The sequence below is a fragment of the Pomacea canaliculata genome, linkage group LG2 (assembly GCF_003073045.1).
Source record: "Pomacea canaliculata isolate SZHN2017 linkage group LG2, ASM307304v1, whole genome shotgun sequence".
NCBI lineage: Eukaryota > Metazoa > Mollusca > Gastropoda > Architaenioglossa > Ampullariidae > Pomacea > Pomacea canaliculata.
The window spans coordinates 42,873,078-42,886,546 of record NC_037591.1 but is presented as its reverse complement, the minus strand read 5'-3'; the positions used below and the strand labels follow the sequence as shown (position 1 = coordinate 42,886,546).

The 13,469-nt window shown below is 45.7% G+C and overlaps 2 protein-coding genes across 2 annotated transcripts; both read left to right on the top strand.

Moving 5' to 3' along the window:
- Nucleotides 1–5,164: 5,164 nt before the first annotated feature.
- LOC112556064 (toll-like receptor 9) lies at nucleotides 5,165–9,411 on the top strand. The gene is made up of 3 exons (XM_025224678.1): nucleotides 5,165–6,442; nucleotides 6,499–6,892; nucleotides 8,256–9,411. The coding sequence occupies exons 1-3, from the start codon at nucleotides 5,863–5,865 to the stop codon at nucleotides 9,373–9,375; spliced, it is 2,094 nt and encodes a 697-aa protein (XP_025080463.1). The 5' UTR covers nucleotides 5,165–5,862; the 3' UTR covers nucleotides 9,376–9,411.
- On the top strand, nucleotides 9,278–10,254 carry LOC112557857 (leucine-rich repeat LGI family member 2-like). Its single transcript, XM_025227941.1, has one exon. The coding sequence runs from the start codon at nucleotides 9,427–9,429 to the stop codon at nucleotides 10,078–10,080; it is 654 nt and encodes a 217-aa protein (XP_025083726.1). The 5' UTR covers nucleotides 9,278–9,426; the 3' UTR covers nucleotides 10,081–10,254.
- Nucleotides 10,255–13,469: the final 3,215 nt, after the last annotated feature.

Sequence of the window (13,469 nt, the reverse complement as noted above, 5' to 3'; positions counted from 1 at the left end):
TGGTGATAACGATGATGATGATAATAATAATAAAGGATTGAGGATTTATATAGTGCTTCTCAAAAGGTTTGGTCAGAGTGTTTTACATAAATAATATATAGACTGAATCATCAGCATTGCAGACAGCCTGTTAAAATAAATGGAAGTGCATCACTATTCTCTCAACAGCTTTCAAGCCTCCAATGCTTCTATTATAAAAAATATGTTTTGCTCAATCAGAACCAATTAGACTATTACAGTATTAAGCTGTCAGAGGGAAGGTGGGTTAAATTTAGCTGCAGTAAAGAGCTAGTAATTGGGAAAGTTTTGCTTTGAACAGTGTAAAAAAAATTGTCTAACTTTATCTGAATGATTGTTAAAAGTAAACAAAAAAAAAAACAAACAAACAAAAAAAGACCCCCACACAACTTAGTTTTTCTAAAGCAGTCTAAAGAGAACATATTCTTTGACTACATATTAATATGGTGTGTGCATGATTGTGTGCTTCTGTAAAGCAATCAACACAATATTTTACCCGGACATTAACAGGATAATTGTCATTACCCTGATAATGTATGTGTTCACTGCTCTTGGAGCTTGTTAAAATATTATGTGCATCCCACTGATGAAGTCAACAATGTTGAGAAATCCACTAAAGAAGCTTCTGTGTGTTGGCTGTGTGAAGGTTTGTCCACCTGTGTGTCCAGTCAAACAAGGCCAGAGTCACATTTGAAATAATTCTGTGAGATGTCAGGTGTGAAAGGTCAGTTCACCAGCAAGTGACCATATTCGTAAATATAAATATTACAAAATATGCAAGCCCCTCCCACCACACACACACATGTGTGGCCACCTCTCGGTGTGTGCTGTGTGCGTGCTACCCTGGGTGGCGGTTGTCTGACGAGACTGCGAGGTGCGGCGGCGCTGATTACTTCCCTTTGACTGCTGGTGTAAGTGGTTCTCTCCTACTCCTGTCTCTCTCTCCTCGGGAGCCTGGGTCCGCACACAGACACCTTGTTTCACAATGTTGTTTATGTTACTGTTTTGTAATGTTTATGTATGAGATTTATAATATTTATGCCGCAGTTTTATAATGTTGTAACACTTTGTAACACTTTTGCTGATGGTTTATTTAGTTGTTTAGCTCTTGCCAGACTCATCAATTTAGGAATTTAAAGAAAAAAATTCAGTGAGATGTGACATCATAATGATGCTGCACAACAAATGGACAGACAAAAGCCGCAGCAGCAGTAGAAAAAGAAGAAGAGAGACGAGAACAGAAAAAAAAATGTGCTGGATGAAAGGAGCATTTTCATAAGTAGAGATTGACGGACTGAAAACGTTTCCGCACCAGGTGTAAAAAAACAGAAACAAAAACGAAACACCTGTAGCCACTCTACCTGGCAACCTGTTCAAACGCCGCCTGTTATGTTAATAGGCAAGGGAAATTGATGGCTTTACACTTCCACACACCTTTATCTGTATTTTCTAATGTCATTCAGGTGAGTTCAAGTAATATACAGCAGATGTATTCTGGCCCAAGTCTCATATGAAATATTTAATTACGAAGGATTATTGAAGGGCAGAAGGTCTTGCAAGCTGGAGGGCTATAAAAGTCATTGTCCTGTTATCATCGCCCCTATCGTTGTAACCACTTCTTTATCCAGGAGAAATGTTTTCGTCATTATTTTTGCACCACGAACAATTACAGCTTCAGAAGAAAAACTGAACGTGGATAAAATGTAACAAACCACGTGGTAACCCCACCAGCAGTTTATACTCAGTCTGTGCAGCAGTCTGGCTCTCGTGAGCCCACAGTTAAAGGTATAGTAAAGGCTGTCACGTGCTGTGACGTCAGCGAGGATTTGAACTCAAGTGATCGTTGGTGTGTCGTTAGTTGGATTAGTGATAACAATCAACATGCATGTGAGCAATGTCCAACCATGTCATGTCATCAGCTGACACTGGGGTCGAGGTAACGTCATCGGAGGACGAGAGAGACGAAAGCTTCCTGTGTAATTTCTCTTACTGACACATCCTATGTAATATTCAACTTTTTCCACATGAACAGACACGAAAATAGACGAGATTCAAGCTATCCTACTCTTTACGAGATTCAAAGCAGTTTTATTTTGCCTTTCAACACATGGTCCTCCTCAAGTCTCCCCCGTGAGCCCTCCACTCACCACATCGCCCTCCCTGAGGCAGCATCTGGCGGCAGTGCTCGGTGGTTTGCCCCCTGTCTACCCCTTTCCACATAAAGCAAAGTATCGGACTTCATACATCTTTCAGTGTCCCGCAGCTCATCAAAGAGCCGGCCTCTGCAAGCAGCTTCAGGGCGAGTCTGTAATGAGAAATCGATGGAAACGAAGCGGGACTTGATCAGCCGCCATTTTCCTCTTGGCTTTGAAGCCTGCAACAGAAATCGAACTGCAAGAAGGAGACGAATAGCCTTTATTTTCTTGTCCGACTGTCTGCTTGTCTGGCCAGATATTCTGTGCTTTGTATAAAATAATACAATAGAAGAGTAGAGAGATAATTAAGGAGATAATTTATATTTGCGTTATTTTATTTTATCACTGTCTTTCATATAATAATGAAGAACAGCGCGGAATCTCATTATTGTGACCAGTTTCCAGATGATGGAGACTTGCAGGCGGAACCTGCAGTGGTGTCTGTGTAACTGAGCGAATCACATCCAGGTGTTGGCGACTCGCTCCACACCTCTAAGATGGAGGAATGGCAGGTGAATGAATGTCTTGCCAGTCAAGCCTCCAGCATCTCCACAACAATCTTTGTAAAATATCACCTCCAGCTAGCTGTTGATGTTTAAAGAAATCTCTTGCTGTAGATGTTTACGACAAGCACATGTATTGTGCATGTGTTCACATTTGTTTTCAGTTGACTGTGTAAGTAGTGATGTATTTCTTACCACTGGACAGGTAGCCTCATGACATGGAAAAGCCAAGAGAAATGATTTGCATCGCGAGTACCATCGCCATTTCCTTTATAGACACACGGCGCTACAGACAGTCTTGTCTCTTTAGTACCAATGTAGCAAGACACACACAACACACACACACACACATATTTAAAGTGCACGTATTCATGTCCGTTTCAGGACGCATTTACAAAATGAAGTCAAATAACAAAGTCTAGCCTTGCACATTTCGTCCCAACCTTTTCTTCACGGTCTTCTTGACCAGATGCCTTTCTTGAATATGTGACTATTGCAAATATTTTGGAGTATGCTGATAGTAATGTACTGGACTTTAAATGTCTGGTTATCAAGGCACTTAAGCTGAATAACTGTCTGAGCATCCAGAGGACGAGAAGAAAGCAGACAGCAGCAGCTGCTGATGGCAGGAAGGTTGTATTCTACTGATATACATGTCTGTATGTTAGTAGAGACAATGTGTGGTTAGAGAAATAACTATTACTGTATTAACAAAACCTTAAATATTAATTGTATTGCCTGTCTCACTATCTCTTTTTGTATTTTTAATGGAAACTATTTTTTTTTCTTGGTGTTTCTCTCAGCTGGAAGTTTGTGTGTTAAAGTTCATCCTGTTGCACAGATGATGTGTAAATTGTGACGTGGCGCTCTGCCGACAGACAACAAGATACCCGATATACCAGATGGCAAGTTCGATGGTAGGCGAGCACCTGACGGCACTAAACCTCACGGCATCCAATTATACGTCATCGCGGCGCATGCATTCAGCGCACCTCCTGCAGCCTTAATAGTCGCCAGCACCCGGCCTGAGTAGAAATCCATTTGCTTGCACTTGTAATCAGCTGTGACTGCCGCGTGCTTTTTGTACCCGGTCTGCTTTCTCCTTCAGCCCCGTGATAGGGCCGCGAGCATGGAGCTGTTATTATCATCATGTAGCGTGCATGCATGTGTGTGTGTGTGCGTGTGTGCGCGCGTGTGTGTTTGTATGTGCTAGTGTGTGCGCGTGCGCGTGTATGCTCTTCTTCCAGTGTGTATACAAGTGTTTGTATGTCTGTTTCTGGGCCTGACGACTATCTATCCTCTGATGGCGGGTTCCAGTCGGGGTACGTCCACAAGGACAGTCCTGGTACAGAAAGGTCGTTTCTTCAGGTTCCTGTCAAAAGGAAGACTGAAGGAATGTTGCCAGCTCAAATTAATTGTCACACGCTAAACAAATTTTTTTTAAATGAAACGCTGTTGACAATCACTCCAACCAGTCACTGAACTTCTTTCACCTTCTTAAACTGGATTTTGATTAAATGAAACATACACCGGGTTCGAGAGAAGTGTGTGTGTGTGTGGAGAGAGAGAAAGAAAGTTATTGTTTTCCATGCCCGTGTTTGTCATTTTGTTGTTTTGCTGTCATTCATTCCCTCTCGGTCTGTGTAGTTCTGTTCCTGAGCGGCAAAATTTTGTTTCATCTTGTGAAATCGAACAGCGCCACCTAGCGAGACAGCAGATGCCGTGGCGTGATGACGACAGCTAAAAATAGCTGGTGACGAGGCGTAGGTAAACGTGCGAACAGTAAGTGTATCGACATCTTGTTGACTTTGCCTCTAGTGGAAATGTCACAAGACAGTCACTTGTCTAAGCTGCTGACGACTGCGTCATCGTTGTAACCTCGCAACACTCGCAACTGCCTTCCTCATCGATGATCCTCTCCTCGCTTGACACTGTGTGCACTCACGCCTACGAGCGAGCGAGAGAGAGAAAACAACGACAGATCGAGCAAAAGATGAGAGAAATACAAGAGGTTGACGAGACGGAGCGAGAGACAGAACAAGAGGCTGGATGAGGTAGCGAGAGAGGCTAATCGTGAAATCTCTTAGGAGAGAGAGAGAGAGCAAAAGGGATGTTGAACGAAGTATAGGAAAATGACTTTTCTGTCCTACCTCCATATTCTGTTTTAAATAAACACCTTCCGTGTGAGTCACACAAACAGTTTCATATCTTATCTCTTACACACACACACAAACAAACACTTAGCGAACGACACATTCTGTGTATTTTTAATATAAATTCTTCCCTTCGCTCATTCGCCCAAAATGTCAGCAGTAGCCTACTAACCCTGACATCGCCATATTGACATCCTCCGTTGAAAAAAAAAAAAAAGGGAAAGCAGATGTCTCCTAACAACTGTGTCGGTAGGACACGGCAAACAGGGTGGCTTCTCGGGTAGAAACTTTCGATCTTGCGTAGCTGAAGGGAGGCAGGTGTTCCAGAAACCATCAGAACAGCCCCCACAGGAACCGGAGGAGGACGGTGAGGACTGAAGCTGTGGTGTGGAGAACTGACTCTCGCTGCTCCACACAGGAATCTACGATGTCATCATGTTTTCTCTTTGATGTTGGTCAGCACTGATGAGCACAACACTCTACACAAACTCCTTCTAGTCTGCTGTTGTGGATGTCGTCAGGTCACTCGTGCAGGTCTCCATCCGACCTCAGCGAATTGTTGCTGTAACAAACAGAGCATGCAGCCCTCGCTAGTCTGCCTTCTCGCTGCTCACGTCGCCATCTTAACTTTAGGCGATGAAAGTCTGTCTCCTGCACGTCAGCCTCGGTCACGTGACTGGTCTGGCCATTTAAAACTCAAGGTAGCTGCTTCCGGTGTGACGTCATCTTCCTACTGCTTCATGCACCTGTGCACGTGCACGGACACTGTGGCCGACTGTTCGAGGAATCATGGGACACTACTGTTTGTTCCCAAGCTGCCAACAGCAATCACCTTCCTCAACTTCTCCTACAACGACGTCCAGGCGATAACAAACGACAACTTTTTTTTGAATGTTACTTCCATCACGGGGCTAGAGCTTTCCTTCAACAAGCTCGCCAACATCAACACGCAGGCCTTTGGCCTTGTATCGGGCCTCACAGCTCTGTATCTCCATGGCAACAAGCTCCAGAAATTTCCAGACACTTGCAATGGTGGGGTCTCGATATTCCCACGGTTGCAGGTTCTGGAGCTCAGTCAAAACAACATCCAGAGTCCTTCCGGACTCGATGTGCTTACCTGAGCTAAAAGAACTGTGGATCGAATCCAACAGACTAGAGTACGTGCAGTCGGATTGTTTCATTCATCTCAGGAAGCTGGAGTACATCGCCATGAGCGAGAACTTCAAATGCCGCCTAGCAGCACGCGCCTTCCGCAGCTCCAGCCTCAAGAAACTGTCGCTGGTCTTCAACTTTCTGGATTTTTCCTCCAGTGCTGTCAGTCCAGACGCTTTTGCCGGATGTGAACAGCTAGAACATCTTCTCCTTGGCAGTTACAACAACTTTCGAGGAGTCAGCAGTGACAAAATGCTCAGTCTGTTTGATTCCTTGGTCTCGCTGGAAGTTCTGGACATGACGAACGTGCAGCTGGAAACTGTGCCCGTGGAGATGTTCCGAAACATGTCAGCTCTCAGGGAGCTGTATTGGTCTGAAAACAGACTGAAGTCGCTGCCTGATGGACTCTTTCCACAGGGGCGTTAGCACTCACCACGCTCGACGTGAGTCGCAACGAGCTGTCCGTTATCTCTGAAGCGACCTTCACCCCTGACATGCGCATGCGCCTGCAGCATCTCGACCTCAGCGGCAACCCCTTCAGTTGCACGTGCAAAGACCTGTTCTTTGCTAGATGGTTGGTCAGCGATCCGAGCTTGTTCGCCAACTCCACCAGGCCGTACGAGTGCGGCAATGACTACCGCACCAACATCACTTTCTTCCTTGAGCACGACTGCTGCGCTGCTCCATCAACAGCGACTCCCACGACCAACGTCGTTCCCGACTGGACGGCCTTCATCGCCCTGAGTGCTGTTGTGCCGGCAGCTGGTGTTGTCGTCGTGCTATGGATGTTTGGTCGCCGTTGGCTTCATCGGATGCTGGCGTGGTCACGTGACAGAAGACACTACGAGCCGCTCGCCTCTTCCGATGCTCTGTGAGTGTCGTCTGCTGACCTCTGCCTGCACGCGCTGTCCTTCACTGTGACAACCCAGAGTCAAGGGTGACATCGACATCAAGTATTGCCAATGTCTCTTGATTGAGGAATCACCTGACATTGAAATGTAAGTGAGCGCCTCAGACACCAGACAGGAGGACAACTGCCGGAAACTTGAGGAACAGAGCGATGAGAGAAAGAAAACGTGACTGTCGATAAGGGTATCACTGAGTCGGGTGGAATCATAGGGTTGACCAGATGACCACGCGCCCTGCTTGACTAGGCGGTCAGAGGAAGGAAGGGAGTGCATCCCACAGCGACTTCCGGAACAGAGGAGTCACGTGGCTCGCTGTCTTTTTATCCTTTCTCTTCGGAGAGACAGATGTAGCGACGAACGGTCATGCGCGTTGAGGAGGGCCGAGAGGTGAGAAGGGGGGAAGAATGACAGCTTTCTAAAGTAAGGTATTCAGATTGTAGCAGCAAGTATTTAGGTTAAGGTTAGGGCACGGACAACTGCGTTCAATGGTTTGAGGTTAGAATTAATAAAATAGTATTCTCTGTTATGAATGATGGTCTTGTGTTATTTATCTGCTGCTTGTCTTTGTCTATTCTCTCTGTCTTATGTTTAAAAAAAACCCACCTAGCTCCCTATATCTAGGGACGGTTATACACTCTCTGTCCTCTGTCTTTCTAGTCTGTTCCCCCGGTGCGACAGGTCGAGCAGTCCCCCAATCCTGGTACCGTGCTGTCATAACGACATTTTGACAAAGGGAACAGAATAGCAGATCAGTCGTGTTTTTTATTTTGAACTAGCGCGAAGTGCACGACACTGAAAGTACAAAAAATGTAAAAAATAAACAATAGCAGCTTTACTTAAGTTGTAAATAATTCTGCAACGTGAACAGGAAGTTTAATCGGGGAAGGGAAGTTACCCAGTCACATGTTACCGAGGTCAGCTATCAGACATGATGCTCGTGAGATGTTGCTTTGAAAGAAGAGCAGAAACCATGTTACAAATATTTATTTACTTGTATTTCCTGAATACTTAACATGCCTACACAGCGCTGGGAAACATCTCTTCTAAAGATGCAAATTGATTAGTCAGTCAGTCATAACTGTACCAGAAGTCAGACCAGAGGGGATCGCAGACCTTCTCATCTAAAGTTCTGTGTAATGTCTGTGTAATTAAACCCTACATGATACGCCGGCCACAGTCCTGAAACAATACATGTTCTTTCGAAAGCAAGAAGGGGTCAAGGAAATTGGCTGACCTCGGGTACAGGAAACAACAGATCGAAAGAAAACCTTATAAGGAGAAGCCTGTTGTCAGTCGTGGTATTGAGGAGAGAGCTGCCCTCTGTTGACACTCGTTGCCAGATTGGAGTGGGAACCACTCATCTAAAGACAAGACCATGGTCGCCTCACGACTGACCATCATCCTTGGTCTGGTCATCATAGCATCTTCCTCCAGTCGTGCCTCGCAGTCAGCACCAGCAGGGGGGTCGTCTGCTGACTTACAGCAGCTTCCACAGGACCACCAGTCTGGCCGGACGCCTGCAGTCGACTGCTATGAAGGGATGTGCTGGTGCACCAGTGAGACAGCGGACTGCTCGGGAAATTTCGGGAACTTAACATTCATCCCGAAGTTCAGCGAAAATATCACGTTTCTGAAGTTTTCCCACAATAAGCTTCAAGAAATTCCAGATGAAGATTTCTTCTCTAATGTAACAGGACTTCTTCTCCTTGACCTTGGTTTCAACGACCTTCGTAACCTGAGTCACAATTCATTCCGGAAGCTGGACAAGCTGCGATATTTATGTATGAACGCGAACCCACTGGATTTGGCTGATGCTCTTCCTGTCTTTGAGATCCCTTCTCTCCAAGAACTGGAGTTCAAATTTGGTCGAGTAGGAAAATTTCCAGACGATTTCTTTGCCAGTCATCCACTGCCAGAGCTCCAGACACTCGACCTGACAGACACATTTCGTGAAGAAACACTGGACATGGACTTGTTCAGTCCCCTTCCTCGCCTCCAGAGACTAACGCTCTCATCCAACCACATCAGGTTAGTCAGGTGTGGAAGGAATTTCACCTCTTTGACATACCTGGACCTCAGCATGAACTACATTGACCTCTTCCCACGAACATGTAAAAATCAAACCTCGCTGTACCCAAACCTCGAAGAACTGAACCTGAATTACAATCGTATTGAGAATCTCGACAACAATGTGTGTTTGCCCAGTCTGCGAATCTTGAAACTGAACTCAAACGTGGTTAGACACTTCGTCTCCGACATGTTTTCTATTAATAGTTTCCCTTGCTTAGAGGTTGTTTCTGTGCAAAAGATGAAAAGAAGCATCAGGACGATAGAAGACTCTGCTTTTGCAAACCCAGTTTTGCGAAGTCTCTCCTTAGCAAACAATGAATTGTCCTTCGCGCCATCACCATCAGTGAAAATATGTTTTCCGGTTGTTCCGCCCTAGTCAAACTGTCATTAAGCGGTAATCAGTTTCTGTAGGATAACAGAAGCCAAGATGATGATCTTGTTCCAGCCGCTTACATCATTAGAAAATCTTGATCTTAGTAGGACTTATCTGCAGAACTTGCCGACAGAAGTCTTAGGCCTGATGCCCCGATTGACAAAACTTTCTCTGTGGGGAAACAACATGACAGAGATTGCCAACGGAACTTTCAGTGGGTTGAGGAACCTGACGAGCCTGGACCTGTCGGATAACCTGCTGACCAGTGTACATGAAGCGGCCTTTGGAAGTGAAACACAAAGTCAGCTCCAGCACCTGGACCTCAGCGGCAACCCTTTCAACTGCTCCTGCTCTGACCTTTGGTTCCCCCACTGGCTCAAGACGAACCCTGAACTCTTCGCTCACCCGAGGTTTGATTATGTGTGTGTCAACTACAACTACACCAACATAACATCATTTGTAGACGATGAGTGCAACACCACCACCACCACCACAACGACCACCCAGACAACACCATCAACTCTCAGCACAACTGCGCGCCATCGCAATGTTAAACCTGCTCTCTTCGCCATTTTATACTTCTTCATCGCTGTTGTTGTCCTTGTCGTCATCGTCTCAGTCACATACTGGCTGTACACAAGACCTTGTCGTGGCTATTTCTGGAACTGGACTGGCACGCGCGGACAGTACCACCCCATCCTGCCTTAATATGTCTGCCCATCAGCTTGGCCATCAACTGTCTATTATCTATCGTCAGCCTCTGTCCTGCATCGTCATCGGCTGTTGGTGCTTCGCTTGATGATGCTGTGGTGGGTGATGACGTGTCTCTGATCTTTACCTGGCTTACCTGCTTGAAGGATATGTAGATATGTTACTGTAGTCTCTACGAAATCTTTACCTACACTTTGTCTTTTTAGCCTGTAACTGCTGTTTATATACTTTTGTTTGTTGGTTTGTTTATTTTTTGCTTTTTGAATGGGGGAGGAGGGCGGTGGAGGGGACAGTTCTTCAATAAGGTAGAAGGTCTGTGTATTTTGATGACATGAGAATGATGACATGGAGGATGTTCAGTTTAGTTCTAAATATACAAAGACACTGGCTTGTCTAGAATAGACAGGAGTAGACCTAAAGCCTCGGAAGTAAGAACTTACAGCCAGAACACTTTTCTAGGCCACCTGTCCGTTGTCTGTCTGACTTCTGTGGACAGCGTCCAACGCATTTTTTTTCAACATGTGTTTGATTTTATCATTTGGAATTACTATGTTTATTCATATTGCTGTTGCGCAAGATCGGGGTACAACAAGACATCACTGTGGTTTTGTGTCTCTCCGGAATTTCTCTCTGAAGAGATATCCGTGGACATAACTCCCCGTGTGTTTGTCCACCTGTATCCACACACACACATGATTGTACTCGCCCTGATGGTGTTCAGTGTTCACATAGAGCAGACAGTAAGAAGACAACTTGGTGGCTGAGTACTTCAGGTTTGTCTTCTAACGGCTCAGTCCATTGTTAGACATGTGTCACGTGGATCTGGTATCCCAGCATGCATTGTACTTTCTCTAAGTTCACTCTTACAATGTCATTCATGCTTACAAAATGAACGAGTGTCGATAAAGTGATTTGATGAGATGAGGATGAAGGCTGTTGTATAATTCACACAGACCGCTGACACATTTATTGTCATATTCTACACTGACACACTGACTGTTTGTACTGTGTGAACATCCTGTGACCTACATCATCCACTGTCTTCACATCTTTCTTATTTGTAATCTTTAATAATTTTAACTGTTTGTTTATACCTTAACATTTCTTAACTAATTACTCTGTGGTATGTCTGACACTAACATGTCGTTTATTTTGTGTAACTGATGTTCTTGAAGATAAAAGTTTAGTTTGATGATGACAAGTTTTCAATGGCTTAGAACGCATGTGTTCACGGGACAGTGTGTGATTCACGTGACGTGACGACCGTTTACCTGTCATGATTGTAATTCACCCAACTCTTCGATGTCGTGACACGTGTGCACTTCTCCGAAAGTCTCGTTACGTGACATGACAGGACAACAATGTGTCACTGCCTCCCTCCCTGCTGCAGGAAGTTGCTCAGCGCCGGCAGCCACATCAGTAGACTCGTTAGCTTCCCTGAAAATTGTTCTTGCGAAACCAGTGCTACTGATGTTGTGATGTTGTTTACACCCACGGTCTGTTTCACAATCACAGGGAAATGTTGCAGATCATGTTTTTGTTTCTTTCCTCTTTCTTTTTTGACATCCCCTCCCCCCCCCTTCTCTCTCTCTGCCGTTTGTGATCTCTCAGTGTCTGTCTGCTGACCGTCTCCCCATTAGTGAGTTATGCCCCTTGGCACGTGATGTCACGGTGGTGCATTACACGTACACCAGTCATCAGGGTGTTGAGCGGTGTCGCCATTGTTGTCACCGACTCCCTCCCCATCTTTCACATCGCCCCTCCCCCGGCCATGACCAGCGAGCTGCAGTCAGTCATTTGTCTGACACCAGGCGGTGACCCGAGTGCTGCCGGAGACATGTCATGTCAACTGACGGCGGCCTGTCGCAGCTGCAGACTGCGTGACGTCCACAGCGACATGCGCAGCTCCACAAACTGCACGGCGTCACTCCACCTGTCCACACGTCACGTCTCACTCACGGCCTTGTTTGCAGGGGCCGCCACTCTCAAAACACAAAATACGGCCCAAGGGACGCAACTGGTGAGTGGAGGGGGGGAGTGGGGGAGAGGGTTGTGGAGCGGGAGGAGGGTAAAAACAAGAAGTCTCAGTTTCCCAGGTAATTCGAGTTCCGTGTTTTTCTTACGAGTCACGTGACTGTACGAGCGTCACTTGCCGAGGGCTGGCGACGTCACGACATACAGTATGAGGCGCCCCTCCTCCCACAGGCAGACTTGGCAAGTCGTCTGACAATCCTCAAACCCTTGTCATCGCTGTCGACGTTTGGCCTACACAAAGCAACTGTCACTCAATGTTTCCCCCGTATTGACATCTTGTTGCCAGGCAACGCTTGGCAGCGCCGCTTGCTCCATTGTGCATCCAAAAACTCACGTGGAAAATAAACATTTGTTGGCAAAAACTCCAATGCTGTGATTTTTTTTTTCTGATGTTCTCTGGTCGTTGACAGTCTAACTCGTATTGACGTGCGGTGTTTGTTAAATAATCATCACACGTCTATTTATACATTTCACTAAATAAGACAAAAAACTCGTTTTGACGACCTGAGTCCTGGCGACAATACCTGAATGTCATTTTCAAGATGGTTACCTTTGTTGAGCGACAGCTTATGTTCCCTTCAATAGTCAGAGCAAATCCCTGGGAGGTGGCAGCAATGGCAGGGGGGAACGAGCGCTCTTTGTACACAAGCACAGGGGGGTGCGAAATGAAGAATGAAGGCATGAACGAGAGAACAAAAGAAAGAGGAGAGAGGGGAAAAGACAAGGAGCGGGAGGGAGAGGTGGCGTCAACAGCGAGAAGGAAAACAAGGGGAGGAAAGTGAGCTACAATTTTTTTTTAATGTGAGAAATACCGAAAGGAGAAGTTGTGGAGGGGATTACTGACGTGCTTGGCTTTGTGTGGGGAAAACAATGCCATGAGAGAAAAAAAAACCGGTTGTGTAGACACGCAGACAGGATAGTCGTAACTGAAGTCCTTAGAGACACGAGACTCACCCACGGACACAGTGATGCCTCCATAATCATTTTGTTAATATGTTTAGGGAACATGTGTTGGAGGGAACAAGGGGAGTGTGAGATCGGTCCACAAGTTGTCCTGGTGCAAGACGAGAGACAGAACTTGTCTCAATCAAAACAAACCCCCAGCGACCCACACCAAGGTGCGACAACAGCTGGACTATCAGCTCAGGGCCTGAGGATGCTGTACACAAACAATTATAACAAGCAAATTAATAATGCTGGAGGATACACAACATCCACGAAGACAAACACATATACTTACACTCACGTGCATACAGACATTCACGCATGCAAACACACTCCCGAAAATTGTATCACACCTACACACACAAACACACATGTACGTGTGTATATATATTGTATCACGCCTATAC

Excerpts from the sequence above, each read along its gene's own strand:
- LOC112556064 (XM_025224678.1), top strand. The coding sequence starts at position 5,863 with ATGGCAACAAGCTCCAGAAATTTCCAGACACTTGCAATGGTGGGGTCT. Across the intron at positions 6,443-6,498 it reads TGGACTCTTTCCACAGGGGC|CGACCTTCACCCCTGACATG; the intron begins GTTAGCACTCAC and ends TTATCTCTGAAG. Across the intron at positions 6,893-8,255 it reads CTCGCCTCTTCCGATGCTCT|ACACTCGTTGCCAGATTGGA; the intron begins GTGAGTGTCGTC and ends TGCCCTCTGTTG.
- LOC112557857 (XM_025227941.1), top strand. The coding sequence starts at position 9,427 with ATGATGATCTTGTTCCAGCCGCTTACATCATTAGAAAATCTTGATCTT.